This window comes from Acanthochromis polyacanthus, chromosome 1, assembly GCF_021347895.1.
Source record: "Acanthochromis polyacanthus isolate Apoly-LR-REF ecotype Palm Island chromosome 1, KAUST_Apoly_ChrSc, whole genome shotgun sequence".
NCBI classification, from domain to species: domain Eukaryota; kingdom Metazoa; phylum Chordata; class Actinopteri; family Pomacentridae; genus Acanthochromis; species Acanthochromis polyacanthus.
This window is the reverse complement of record NC_067113.1, coordinates 38,734,432-38,748,209: the sequence shown is the minus strand read 5'-3', so window position 1 is coordinate 38,748,209 and position 13,778 is coordinate 38,734,432. Positions and strand designations below refer to the sequence as shown.

The 13,778-nt window shown below is 41.4% G+C and overlaps 1 protein-coding gene across 4 annotated transcripts; it reads right to left on the bottom strand.

Annotated features, from left to right (window-relative positions):
* Positions 1-2,380: 2,380 nt before the first annotated feature.
* irf5 (interferon regulatory factor 5) lies at positions 2,381-11,411 on the bottom strand. 4 transcript variants are annotated; one of them, XM_022212218.2, is made up of 8 exons: positions 11,217-11,411; positions 9,177-9,496; positions 7,375-7,561; positions 6,850-6,875; positions 6,464-6,491; positions 5,983-6,390; positions 3,864-4,450; positions 2,381-2,894 (listed from the first exon to the last, which is right to left on the bottom strand). In XM_022212218.2, the coding sequence occupies exons 2-8, from the start codon at positions 9,348-9,350 to the stop codon at positions 2,706-2,708; spliced, it is 1,599 nt and encodes a 532-aa protein (XP_022067910.2). In that variant the 5' UTR covers positions 9,351-9,496; positions 11,217-11,411; the 3' UTR covers positions 2,381-2,705. The 4 variants fall into 4 exon arrangements, with proteins under 4 accessions (XP_022067910.2, XP_051807113.1, XP_022067909.2 ...); XM_051951153.1 differs by lacking the exon at positions 11,217-11,411 and having other exon boundaries at positions 3,864-3,982; positions 4,046-4,450; positions 9,177-11,210; XM_022212217.2 differs by lacking the exon at positions 11,217-11,411 and having other exon boundaries at positions 3,864-3,982; positions 4,061-4,450; positions 9,177-11,210.
* Between the last annotated feature and the right edge of the window lie 2,367 nt (positions 11,412-13,778).

Here is a 13,778-nt window from a genome sequence, read left to right as displayed (position 1 = left end):
GGAGTTTAGCTAGTAAAGGGGCACCATGACAAAGACTAATGTGGTGTTTAATGACCTCTGAGAACTGTTGTTGGTAACAAGAACATCGTTCTTAGAGTACCGGGGAGTCTCTACTTACTTTGGAATTCTGTTGTAGCGCAATGTTTGCCGTAAGTCGGAACTCACATATATACATAAGTATTGATGTCACTAACCTACACTAACACAGAGGTAGTATCATAATCTAGGACATGAAAACACTCTACAGTAAAACGAAAGGTTTCCAAAAAAAACAACACAAATGTAAGCGCATGTAGCACAGTCCAGTGTGGCGTACAACCGCTAAACAAAGCCGTCTTCCTCGTGTAGCGCTGTGTGACGACGTATTCATCCACTCCGCTCACCAGCTAGATTGAAATTACTTTAAACGTTGTAAACGGTGTCCGTCTGAATGATGGAACAAGACTTTGTAAATTTATGGGAGATGGAGATGTAACCACGAAACGCTGTAGTTATTATGACCAGACCACTAGTACACATGTTGATGCTGTAAAATGGTTCAATTAGTGTACAGAAACATGATGGATTAACTGGTTACTGATTGATAAAGTGGTTGATTATTGGTTAAGAAACATGCTTAAAATCTGACGGATGAATGGTTCAGTTTCTTAATGAGGTGGAAGACTTGTTACCATAGTAACCCAAGGATGTGGTCGATTAAACTCAGTCTAAAGTTGGTTAACAGAGTTTAGCAGCAACAGGCTCCATGACAGCGACTTTGACGGTTAATGACTTACATCCAGAGCTCTCATGGTGCCTTTATGCAGATCTATGTGTTCATGGATAAAAATACTTCATCAGTTTATGGAAAAATGTTCTGGATGACGTATGTCCAGGTGAGTTTCTGATTGGCTCATTACTGCCCCCAGTGGTTGATAAAGAACCTCAAACTGCAGATTTGATGTTCCAAGCTGCTGTCAGCTGTTCCTTCTCTGCCACTGGGGGGCGCTGGGCATCCAGAAAACATGGGTAGACCTGCTCTAAACAATAAGGTTAATAAAAAAAAAAGATAAATTAAAAAAAAAAAGATGAAGAAATGATAGATTTAGTTTCAGGAGGGAACCCTGTACAGATGAAGACAGAAAACCAAAATATGTTCCACCAGATAAGAATGTAGAATGCCAAAACTAACAGGATGTTCTGCAGCTTTTCTAGTTAATCTGAATCCAAATTATGCAAAATATGCCTAAAAAAATATAAATGTAGTCTTAAAACAGAGACAAATATTCATAAGGTCTCCAGAATCTGATCCAGAATATCAATAAAATGTTCCAAAAATGTTTGTCAATATCTTAGAAATATTTCAAAATTCTGTATTTTTCTAAAAAAAAAATGGCGGAAAAATGTCCCCCCCAAAAAATCTCACCAATATTAAAGAAAAGTATAAAAAGCATGAAAAAAATCAATATAATGCCCCAAAAAATCAATTAAAAGTAACAAAGTAGATTATTATTATTATTATAATTATTATTATCGTTATTTTATATTGGTAAGTATTTTTATGTTGGAGTATTTATATTTTTACTGAGGATCCGTGTACTTCCACCTAAGTTCTACAGTTTTACCCCATAATGGTTGTAGAAGTTCAAGGAGCCAAAAGAACATTAAAGAACCTTTTTCAGTTCAGTTTGGTGGAAACCAACAAACCACCAGAACCTGGTTTAGACCACCAGAACCTGGTTTAGACCACCAGAACCTGGTTTAGACCAGCAGGTAGATGAGAACCTGCTGTCAGTTGTGAGTTCAGGTGTTTTTCTGAAACCCGACACCGGCCCAGGAATGTGAACAGGTGATGTCATCGCCACCCTCTGGGTAATGTGATGTCATCGTTCTGTTCCTGCAGAGACCCGTCTGCTGGGAGTTCTGGTCAGACTGGTTCCTGCTGGTACACTCTGATGAATACTGGTTCTAACTGGAACCACAACGAGTCGACACAGTGATGCTAAAGAACTCTTCTTAGTCCCACAAAGAACCTTTCAGGAAACAGTTCTTTAAAAAGCCGTTTGTGAAAACAGTTCTGTAAGGAACCCCCAAAAGGTCCTCAGAGAGTAAATTAAAAAAAGTTCCTTGGGTCACCATAATTTGGAACCCCAAAGGAACAATTAAAAAGTAGTTATTTGATTTATTCTAAATAGTGCTGTAAAGAACCTCAGCAAAAATAGGTTCTTAGAGGAACCTTTTCAAACTATTCTTCAGAGGCTTTGAAGAAATCTGCTCATTAATTTAATGCCAGTCGGCTGATACAAGTGCAGAATTAGTCTGTAGGTCTTAAATATTCAGAGGAACCAGATGTCAACATGATCTTTGATGGATCATCACTGGAAGAGAGAGTCGGAGTCGGTTCTAGAAAGAATACTGCAGCGTTTATTGAAATCCTGAACACTCTGGGCTTAAAGGTTTGTCTAATGAAATGATTTACACTCAGCTGGTCAAGAGTCTGTCCTCACTGATCCTGAGAGCTTCACCCAAAACCAACTCCACTCCTCGTCCTGGTCCTGGTCCTTGATGACGTTTCACTTGAGGAGGACGACTGAGAATCTACAGACTGTCCTCCAAAGTTCTGACAGATGATCAATAATCTATAAAAACCCTGACAGGAAACGATCAGAACAACAAGAGTTCATCAAAGGACCAGTCCTGCTGTCCGGAGGAGGTCCTGGATGTGTTCAGGGCCTGGCGGGGGTCCAGGGCCCCTGGATCTGTTGACTCTGCAGGAGCCTCTGCAGCTCCTTGAACTGCTCCACCGTCTGGTCCTTCACATCCGGGTTGGAGATCTGCAGCCGGATGCTGTCCGTGGACCAGCTCAGTTCTCCAGAGAACATCTCCGTCAGGATCCGAGCCACCACAGGAACCACCTGAGAACGTAAAGGGAACCAGTTTAAACCCAGACCAAGCAGAACCACAACAACCCAGCTCTGAATCCTAAACTAGATCCATCTGGTTCAGAGTCCCAGAAATACGGAGGCTTGTTCGACATAACACTGCTGTAGTATGTCACGTGCACGTTCATGCTCATGCATGTTCATGCTTGTGCACATCTGTGGTGCTGGACATTTGTCCTAAAGCATATTTTGAGCTTGTTCATGTTCCTGGTCATGCACAGGGTGTGGGAAAGTTAAATCTGGTATATGCTAACTGCTAAGTAACTACGCTAATGTGCTGAATATGTTAACTAACTAGCTAAATATACTAACTAGCTGAACATGCTAACTAACTAAATATAAGAACTAGCTGAACATGCTAACTAACTAAATATACTAACTAGCTCAATATGCTAACTGCTCATATTGACAGTTGATAGTTCCGTGATTCTGGAGACTGTTAAATGGCGATATTTAGGTTAGCATCTTATGTTCTGTGATTCTGAGTAGCATATTAGGCTAGTTAGCATACTTTGCCAGTTAGCATAGCTAGTTAATTTGGCAGAATAGTATATTTCCTTAGCTAGTTGCATGTGCTAATAGGCTAAGCTAACTATCCACAGTCAACAGTCTCATCATTTATATGGTGGACGTCCATTTCACTGTTGTGTATTTGTTGTTATTGTGTCAGCTTGTGGTTGTGTTATAGCCTGTCGGCTTTATAAGCTGATAATCTGATTTCAGTGCTACCTTACTGTACCTTACTTGACTCTGTACAGCCCCCTGACTGCTTCCAGGTGATCCAATCAGATAGAGCAGCTGCCTGACAGTTAACCTTGTTTATTTACGTTCTATTTAAAGCTACAGACCCTCAAACAACCCGTTTAGAACCAAACTAAAAGAAGAGGTCTTACGGTCAGTAAGGGGCTCAATGTGAGAAGGAGTCAGTTAGTTGGACATTACCTGGACGATGATGAGTTTCTTCTCTTTGGGTTTCTTGTCAGGCCAGTCCTCCCCGAAACAGAAGTAGATCTCAAAGGGCGGAGGGTTTGGAGCTTCGCCTTTCTGGTACAGGATGAGTTCTGTGGACAGAAGAACGTCTGTTAGATCACACCTGGAGGCTGAGGTGAGCAAACCAAACCAACCTGGACAACAGCAACCTTGCAGGAAGTTGTTGAGGCTGAACACTTTGATCTTCTTCTCCCTCTCCATGGGGTTGGGAGGTCCCTGCTCTGGCATACCCGGTCCGGACCAGAACACCTTACACTGGCAGAGCCGGATGGCGTAGATGTCCTGCTCCCAGATCTCCAGGATCAGACCGCGGTCCATCACGTCCAGAAGAGCCTCCGTGTAGAACCGCTGCTTCTGGTTCTGAATCTCAGACGTTCCCGGGAACAGCACCTGCTGCAGGGTGACGGGTCCGAACAGATCCACCTGGTCCGGGGTTGGTTCCAGGTGTCCGTAGTACAGCCGGCAGCCCTGAGGGTTACTGACCGTCAGAGAACCCATAGCTCGGCCTCGGTACTGGAACTTCAGGTCCAGATCTGTTACTGTGGCAACAAGAGGGAGAGACTGTTACCCCGGCAACACAAAGGACAAGGACAGTAGTAACTGAGGGTTTACAGTAGGGGGCGCTGCAGCACTGTGGACCTACCAATGGACATCTGGACTAACACCATGATGCCACCAGCCCAGTTTGAATCCGTTTCTCGAAATCAGACTGTGAGCTCATAAAACAACATCCTGAATGTGTTTAACCGCAGAACCAGTTCCACCCTGAACCACACCTTCATCACTGAGCCGGCAGGTGAAGCAACAGAACAGACTTTTATCCTCTTATTAATCCTAGGGTTCCTCTGCTGACACTGAAATGTTCGGAACAACTTCACCATCCTGAAAAACCCATAAACTGGATCTGGGACTGGAGCCCAACAGTGCCTCCTCATCATAACCCAAGGGTTCTACAGGACTGAACACCTGGTGGACTGGTCCAGGACCAGGACAGAACCCCCATCTGTCCTCTTAAATCTGGACTAATCAGAACTATTTGAAGACTTCAGGCTCTAATGGATCCAGTCCACCTATCCTCTGGTCTATACAGAGCTCTTGCGAGTGTCCTCTAGTCTGGTTCCAAATGGCCTTAGGTCTATTTGGAAATATTCTGACTGTTCTTTGGGCTTTGTGGAACTGTTCTGGTTGTACCCTGGTCTACCTGGCACTTTTCGGGCTGTCTTCTAGTCTATGTGGAACTGTTCTGAGGATCCCCCAGTCTGAGTAGAACTGTTGTAATTGTCCGTTCATCTCTGTGGAATTGTTCTGGCTGTCTTCTGGTCTATGTGGAACCATTTTGACTGTCTTTTTGTCTATGTACAAGTGTTCTGAATGTCCTCAGATCTATTTGGAAGTGTCCCAACCGTCTGTTCTGGTCTAAATTTAGTTCTGTATGGTCATTCTCGGCATTCTGTTTGGAACCTGTGTTGTAAGGTAGTATCTCCCTCAAAAAGACACTACCTGACTTTTATCAATATGTAACCTGTCCAACTAGGCAGGACAAAATTACTGATCTTTGTTATGGATCTGTTAAGGAGGCATATAAATCTCTCCCATTAAATGGGATTAACGGTGAATTTCAGCTGCTCCCTTCAGGTCAGAGGTTCAGGGTACCCGCCTGTAAAACTAGACTCTACAAAAACAGCTTTGTACCAGCAGCAATCTGTGCTATCAACAAATAAGAGAAACTGAAATGTAACTAATGCAGTTATTCCTTGTATTGCTTCTCTCATCTTAATCTTATAGATGGCACATTTTTATCTAGCTTGGTCTGATATATTTTTAACCATTTTTATTTATTTATTTAGTTATTTTTTACTATGCTTTTAATTTATTTTGCTTTTACTTTGGGGCCATCTTCTTTGTTCTTTTAGCCCCAGCACTGTCGTGTCTTGTCTTGTGTTGTTTTTTAGGTATGTTACAATACGAGAGAACTTACTCACTGTAAACTGAATTTACCTAAGGGTACAATAAATATTTTGAATCTTGAAATTTGTAACAACATAAAACTTCTGTCAGAGGACGCACTCACGTGGGACGCTGCTCAGCAGGTCGTACTTGCAGGGTTGGTGGTTCTGAGGGTCCCCCTGGTTCTGGATGGCCCCCATGTTCCTGGCCTCCAGCGGGTCAAGCCCCGGGTGAGCAGAGGCCCCGACACCGGGCAGAGAGTTCAGGTCAGGGAGTCCGTCACGGAGACCTCCAGGATGAGCAAAGCTGCCCTGATCCACCATCTGACCCTGAGGCTGGAGGTCAGAGGTCATGGGAACGTCTGAGGTCATGGGAACGTCTGAGGCCATGGGAACGTCTGAGGCCATGGGCAGAACTCTGTCCTGGAGCAGCGGCACCGGGATGACATGTGGCCGTCCGAACGTCCCATTGGTGGATAAACCGAACCGATCCGTGAAGGAGGCGAAAGAGGAGGGGTCACTGATTCTGGGGTCTGACGACATCATCAGATTACATCAGCAGCCACTGTGTTTCCATGGAGACACTGAGCTAAATATTATACTTACTGATGGTGAGGTCGTTGAGACTGGGCATCTGGAAGCAAGAACAGAATTATGGTCAGTCAGGTGACAGCATGTCCACTAGGAATGTCCTGATCCTGATCCTAAATCTGGACCAGGGCACCATGACAAAGACTTCTGTCAGGCAATCACAATCCTCGTCAATGCCGATGTGTATGAAGCCAGAGGTCATTAAGAGTCACAAAAGTCTTTGTCATGGTGTCCTACAGTGCCCTCTGCTGGTTAACGTCAACAGCTCATAGTGACGCCTCCTCTGGTCTCTACAGTATTAAACAGTAAGAGACGACACCGGGTGGAACAGTTGGATCAGGGTCAAAAAAGCTTGATGTGGACGTCCCTAAAGTCAACCTATTATTTGTTTTCGATCTCACCTCCTCGTCATCATCGTCAACACCGTCTGAAACAGAAACAATTGGATGTTAGAAGACCTCAACGGGACAGTTTACAGAAATTCAACGTGTAAACAGCATGGAGGCAATGTTGCAGATTAAACACCAACATCTAGACCTCTATGAAGACCAACATCTATGGACTCTAGGTTCTGTTTCCTACCAATGAGTCCACATCAACCTGTAGTCTAAACATCTAAAAACTGGAACCTTGTCTTGTCAACTTCTACTGATGTTAGAGCCTCAAAAGTTGGTGAAATTTTGACCAAAGACTGTATTTTAGTAGAAATATGGATCCATCCATTGATAAACACTTATAGGAACTTCATGGGCACACTAGACCAGCCTGGACTGAACATTTTGTACTTGGTTCCATATTTGAAGATTAATAAAAAGGAAATTTGTCCTTATTCATTTGAAAATCAACACGTGAAAGCTCCTCCACGGGTCTCCTGACACCTGAAATGATTTTTAAAAAAAAAATCCCGTCCAGGTGAGTTTGTTCACCTGCGTTCCCCGGCTGCTCGCACACCTCGTAGATCTTGTACGGTTGGACCGGCGTCTCTTTGGTTCCGTCGTATTTCAGCTGGAACTCTCTGCTTTTGTTCAGAGCACAGCGAAGGTTTGCTTTCCACTTCGCCGGGTCGGGTTCGTCCACGCCTTCCTGATATTTACCCGTTTCCAGAGCCCACGCCTGCAAGACACAGAGCAGGGACGAACACAACAACACCCTCTTAATAAATGTTTATATGCGAATCCAACTTTAGTCCAGGTTCAAATACACTCGGTACATTCAGTGGAAGAGAGTTCATGTTCGGCTAAGCTAAGCCTTTATTAAAGATGTGCTCTTCTTTCTGTTAATCTGACAGCATCTGAACACGCCGGCTTCATTTCTGCTTAATTTCCTGTAAAAGTCGCAGCAGCAATCTGACTACTGTGGACCAAAAATAATTTCACTTTCAACACGGCACAAAATCTGAAAATTTTTCCACATTTTAGCTCCAAAATTGGTCCATAAAGGTCACAGTTAAGTTTCATGTCTATTACAAAGTGAAATGTACATAAACATCTACTGATGTTAGAGAGTCAAAAGTTGCTCCAAAGACTGTATTTTCATGGAAATATGGATCCATCCATAGATATACACTGACAGGAACTTTATGAGACACTCGATCATCCTGGATTGGAGATTTTAGACATTTTTTACATGTTCAAGGATGAATACTCAATAATGTCATTCTCGACTGTTTATGATGTTGCTCAGGGTCCAAGTAAATTTTGAATCATTTTGAAACAAGGTTTGAACTTATTTTGGATGTTTCTGAGCAATTCTAGACATGTTTCAAGTCATTTTTGAGCAAATTTTGTCAAATTAGAGAGAGTTTTTACTCATTTTGGACATGTCTTTCGGTTACTTTTTGGACAATTTGGACTAATTTTGTACAAGTATCAAGTCCAAATTGTAAGAAACTAGAACCACCCATCAGATTCTACTGATGTTAGAGCCTCAACAGTTGGTGAAATGTCAACCAAAGACTGTATGTTAGTAGAAACATGGATCCATCTATAAACACTTACAGGAACTTTATGGAGACACCAGACCACCAACAATTTGTGTAATGCACTTTATCCACTTTCAAGGTCCAACAACTATTCATTAGTGTCATTATGGATAATCATTATCTTTTCTTGGACATGTTTTAGACATTCATGACAAGTTTCAAGTAATTTTGGACAATTATTTTTAGAAGAAATACGGATCCATCCACACATATACACTTACAGGAACTTTATGGAGACACACCACCACCTTTTGTTTGAAATTTTTGCACTTTCTTTCATTGTTAAGGATTAAAATTGTCAACTTGGCCTCTTGTGGAATCATTTAATCATTTAAATCTGATGGAAAATATCCTGTCTGTGTTCTCACCACACTCCATGACTGTAGGAGTTTAACTTCTGGAGATACTGAACATCTATACTGTCTAAATAACAGAAAAGCTGTCAGTTTCCCAGCAGATCTAGCATCTGAACAGGCCTACAGAGGTGGCCTGAGTGTGTTTGTGTCAGTTCTAAACTCTGTTCGAAGTGAAAGAGGAAGTGGATAAAGAGGAATCGACATCATCAGGTTCAAGTGAACTCGTTCAGAAAGCGTGAAATGAAACCGAGCCGAGGAGGAAGTCAAACGACTTCTTCTTCTTCTTCTCTGGACTCAATGAGCTCCTTTACTTCTACATTCAGTAACATGTAAATAACGTAACGTCAGCTGTGATTTCATGTTTTTAATCAGCTCAGGGTGGAACTCTCACCTTGAAGATGGTGTTTTCCTCGTCAGACACCGGCGTGTGACGGGTCGCGTGTTTCCAGGGAATCTGGAAGAGTCGGTGGTCCGGTCTGAGCCACTGGAGACCAGGATACCTGCCGCTGTTCACCTGGGCCACGAGCCAGGGCTTCAGACGGATCCGCCGGGGCTGGACGCTCATGGTGGGGGGATTGGGAGCACTGGGAGCACTGGGGGAACACTGGGAGAACACTAGGGTGCACTGGGAGAACACTAGAGTACACTGGGAACACTGGGGGAACAATGGGAGAACACTGGGAACACTAGGAGCATTGGGAACACTGGCATCTGTGGATGAACAGAAGAACGGGTCATTGGTTTGGTATTTGGATTTAACAGGAAGTAGTCTGATCCCTGTAAACATCAGAACCTCCTTCACCTGAACCAGATCACCGGTTAGAACCTCCAGAACCAGACAAGAACAGAAGAACTTTAAAACAGAAGCAGAAAGGTTCTGGTTTCATGTTCTGACTTCTGGGTCTGCAGGTTAAACTGGTTCATAAAACCAGTAGAAACTGGATTCTGCAGAGTCCAAGACTGAAAATTCAGAGTCTCTAAACCAGATAGCTAGTTAGATAGCTAGTCAGGTAGTTAGTTAGCTAGCTAGTTAGTCTGTTAGTTAGTTAGCTAGTCAGTTAATTTATTAGTTAGGTAGTTGGTTAGTTAGCTTGTTAGTCAGTCAGTTAGTTAGTTAATTAACTCATTAGTTAGCTACTTAGTCAGATAGTTAGTTATTTAGCTAGGTAGTTAGTAGCTAGTTAGCTAGCTAGTCAGATAGTTAGTTAGCTAGTTAGTCTGATAGTTAGTTAATTTGTTAGCTAGGTGGTTAGTAAGCTAGTTAGCGAACTAGTCAGATAGTTACTTAGCTAGTTAGTCAGATAATTATTTAGCTAGGTGGTTAGAAGGCCAGTTAGTTAGCTAGTCAGGTAGTTAGCTAGTTAGTCAATCAGTTAGTGAGTTGAATACGTAGTTATCAGTTAGTCAGATAGTCAGTTAGGTAGTTAGCTAGTCAGTCAGATAGGTAGTTAATTAGTTATCTCACTATCACTGAGGTCATCTAGTGTTTTCTTTCACATTTAAACTGTTTTCAGCTTCTGGCTGCTGAAATTGATTCAACATGTTTGAGTTCCTCAAAGTTTTAGGAAGTTACCAAGTCACAGGATCAGATCTGACAGAACATTTAGACCAGATCAGAACATTTAGACCAGAACAGAACATTTAGACCTCATCAGAACATTTAGACCAGATCAGAACATTTAGACCTGATCAGAACATTTAAACCAGATCAGAACATTTAGACCTGATCAAAACATTTAAACCTGATCAGAACATTTAAACCAGATCAGAACATTTAACCCGGGTTAGAACATTTAGAACTGATTAGAACATTTAGACCAGAACAGAACATTTAGACCAGATCGGAACATTTAGACCTGATCAGAACATTTAGACCTGATCAGAACATTTAAACCAGATCAGAACAGAACATTTAGACCTGATCAAAACATTTAACCCGGGTTAGAACATTTAGACCAGAACAGAACATTTAGACCAGATCGGAACATTTAGACCAGATCAGAACATTTAGACCAGAACAGAACATTTAGACCTGATCAAAACATTTAACCCGGGTTAGAACATTTAGAACTGATTAGAACATTTAGACCAGATCGGAACATTTAGACCAGAACAGAACAGAACATTTAGACCTGATCAAAACATTTAACCCGGGTTAGAACATTTAGAACTGATTAGAACATTTAGACCAGATCAGAACATTTAGACCAGAACAGAACATTTAGACCAGATCAGAACATTTAGACCAGAACAGAACATTTAGACCAGATCAGAACATTTAGACCAGAACAGAACATTTAGACCAGAACAGAACATTTTAAAACAGAACAGAACATTTCAGACCAGGTCAGATCATTTAACCCGGGTCAGACCGGAACCATCTTTAACCCACAGAAGCGATCAACAGGTAAGGCTGCTCTATTGGACTCACCTGGTCTGGTTCCGGTCCTGGTTCTGAGTCTGCGCCGTGCGAGTCGACAAACTTGGCGCGAGCTCCCGTGGCAGTCCTCCGCGGTGACGTCAACAAACACACAATGCCACGAACAAACAAACAAATAAACAAACAAACAGCAGAGTCGTGAACGAGCAGCAGAAACTTCGGGGAAAGCCAGAATCCAGTAACGTCAACTGCAGCGCAAGAAAACTACTTCCGGTTAGAGTTCCAGCCGTTTTCACAATAAAAGCTTCAGATACGGCAGAAATTCATGTTTAGATAGTCAATGTTTGTTCGTGAATTCTTCTTTTGAACCTCAAAATGTATTTTTTTTATTAAATCAAGAGATAAACCAAACAATGGTATGGAATTAATTCTTGTTTAAACATTGTTTTCTCAGTGTTGCGTTTTATTTTGAAGGTTCACCGGCTTGTTTCCGGTGTGTACAGGTTATTCACATCCGCCCTTATTTTGCAGAAGCTGAAGGTTCCTTCCTGGTTCTGCTGAGCGCCAAACTGAAAACTCGTGTTTCATTTTCATATGAACCACAAAGAATTAAAAGCATAGCAAAAAAAAAAAACGAAACAAAAATTTTAAAAAATCAATAAAGCAGCAGAAATAATAAGAAAAATGATCAATACATCAAAAGATAATTAAAATATTAATGAAACTGAAATAATTAATAATCTTGATCAAATTTCAGTGATAGTGAGAAAGTTTTACAGTTTCACTCTTTTATTATTTATCATTATCAGGATTGTAAAAATGTCAACCACAGTTTTGTTATTTTTCTGTTGTGTGATTTTCACTCTTTATGGGACATTTTAATTTTAGCTCTTTTATTTTGAAGCTTCTGGTTCCTGTAGAGGATAGTGGAGCTCTGATTTAATTAATGAGATTTAATTAATTAATTAAATGATTTAATTAATTTAATTAATTCATCTTTAATTAATTCTTCAATGTTAGATCTGATTAATCTCTCTCTAGTAACAGGCTATGTACCACAGGCTTTTAAGGTTGCTGTCATCAAACCTTTGCTTAAAAAGCCCACTTTAGATCCAGATGTGTTAGCTAACTATAGACCAATATCCAACCTACCATTTCTCTCTAAAATTCTGGAAAGAACAGTTGCAAATCAATTAAGTGAACACTTACAAAGGAATAATTTGTTTGAAATGTTTCAGTCAGGCTTCAGAGTGCATCATAGCACAGAAACAGCTCTAGTGAAAGTTACTAATGACCTTCTCATAGCATCAGATAATGGACTAGTCTCTATACTTGTTTTGTTAGATCTCAGTGCAGCGTTTGACACAATCGACCACAACATTTTATTACAGCGTCTAGAACATTCAATTGGCATTAAAGGGACAGCACTGGACTGGTTTAAATCCTACTTATCAGATAGGTTCCAGTTTGTGCATGTCAACAATAACTCTTCTGAGCATACTAAAGTTAATCATGGAGTTCCTCAGGGTTCTGTCTTAGGACCGATACTTTTCACATTATACATGCTTCCTTTAGGCAATATTATTAGGAAGCATTGTATTAACTTCCATTGTTATGCAGATGACACACAATTGTATTTATCTATGAAGCCAGATGAAACTGATCAGTTAGCTAGACTGCAAGATTGTCTTAAGGACATTAAAACCTGGATGACTTTTAACTTCCTACTGCTAAATTCAGACAAAACTGAAGTCATTGTATTTGGCCCCAAACATCTTAGAAACTCGCTTTCAAAGCAAATAGTTACTCTGGAAGGCATCACGTTGGCCTCCAGTACTACTGTGAGGAATCTTGGAGTTATTTTTGACCAGGACATGTCTTTTAACTCGCACATAAAGCAAGTCTGTAGGACTTCCTTTTTTCACCTGCGTAATATTGTAAAAATCAGGAACATTCTGTCTCAGAGTGATGCAGAAAAACTAGTTCATGCTTTTGTTACTTCCAGGCTTGACTATTGCAATTCCTTATTATCGGGTTGTCCAAATAGTTCTCTCAAACATCTACAGTTGATCCAAAACGCTGCTGCGAGAGTACTGACAGGAGTTAGCAAAAGAGATCATATTTCCCCTATACTTGCTTCTCTTCACTGGCTTCCTGTTAAATCCAGAATAGAATTTAAAATCCTTCTTCTGACATATAAAGCTCTTAATAACCAATCTCCATCATATCTTAAAGATCTGATAGTACCTTATTATCCTAGTAGAACTCTTCGCTCTCAAGCTGCAGGCTTACTTGTTGTTCCTAGAATTTCTAAAAGTAGAATGGGAGGCAGAGCCTTCAGTTATCAGCTCCTCTCCTGTGGAACCTGCTCCCAGTTTGGGTTCTGGAGGCAGATACCCTCTCTATTTTTAAGACCAGGCTTAAAGCGTTCCTTTTTGACAAATCTTATAGTTGGGGCTGACTGGGTGACCCACAGGGGTTCGGCTTGTGTCTTCATTGCACAGCTGACTCCCTCTTGGACGTCCCTTCGTTCTGCCTCTAGTCATGCTGCTATAGGCCTATAGGCTGCTGGGGGACTTCTCTGGATGCACTGAGCCCTTCTCTATCTACCTT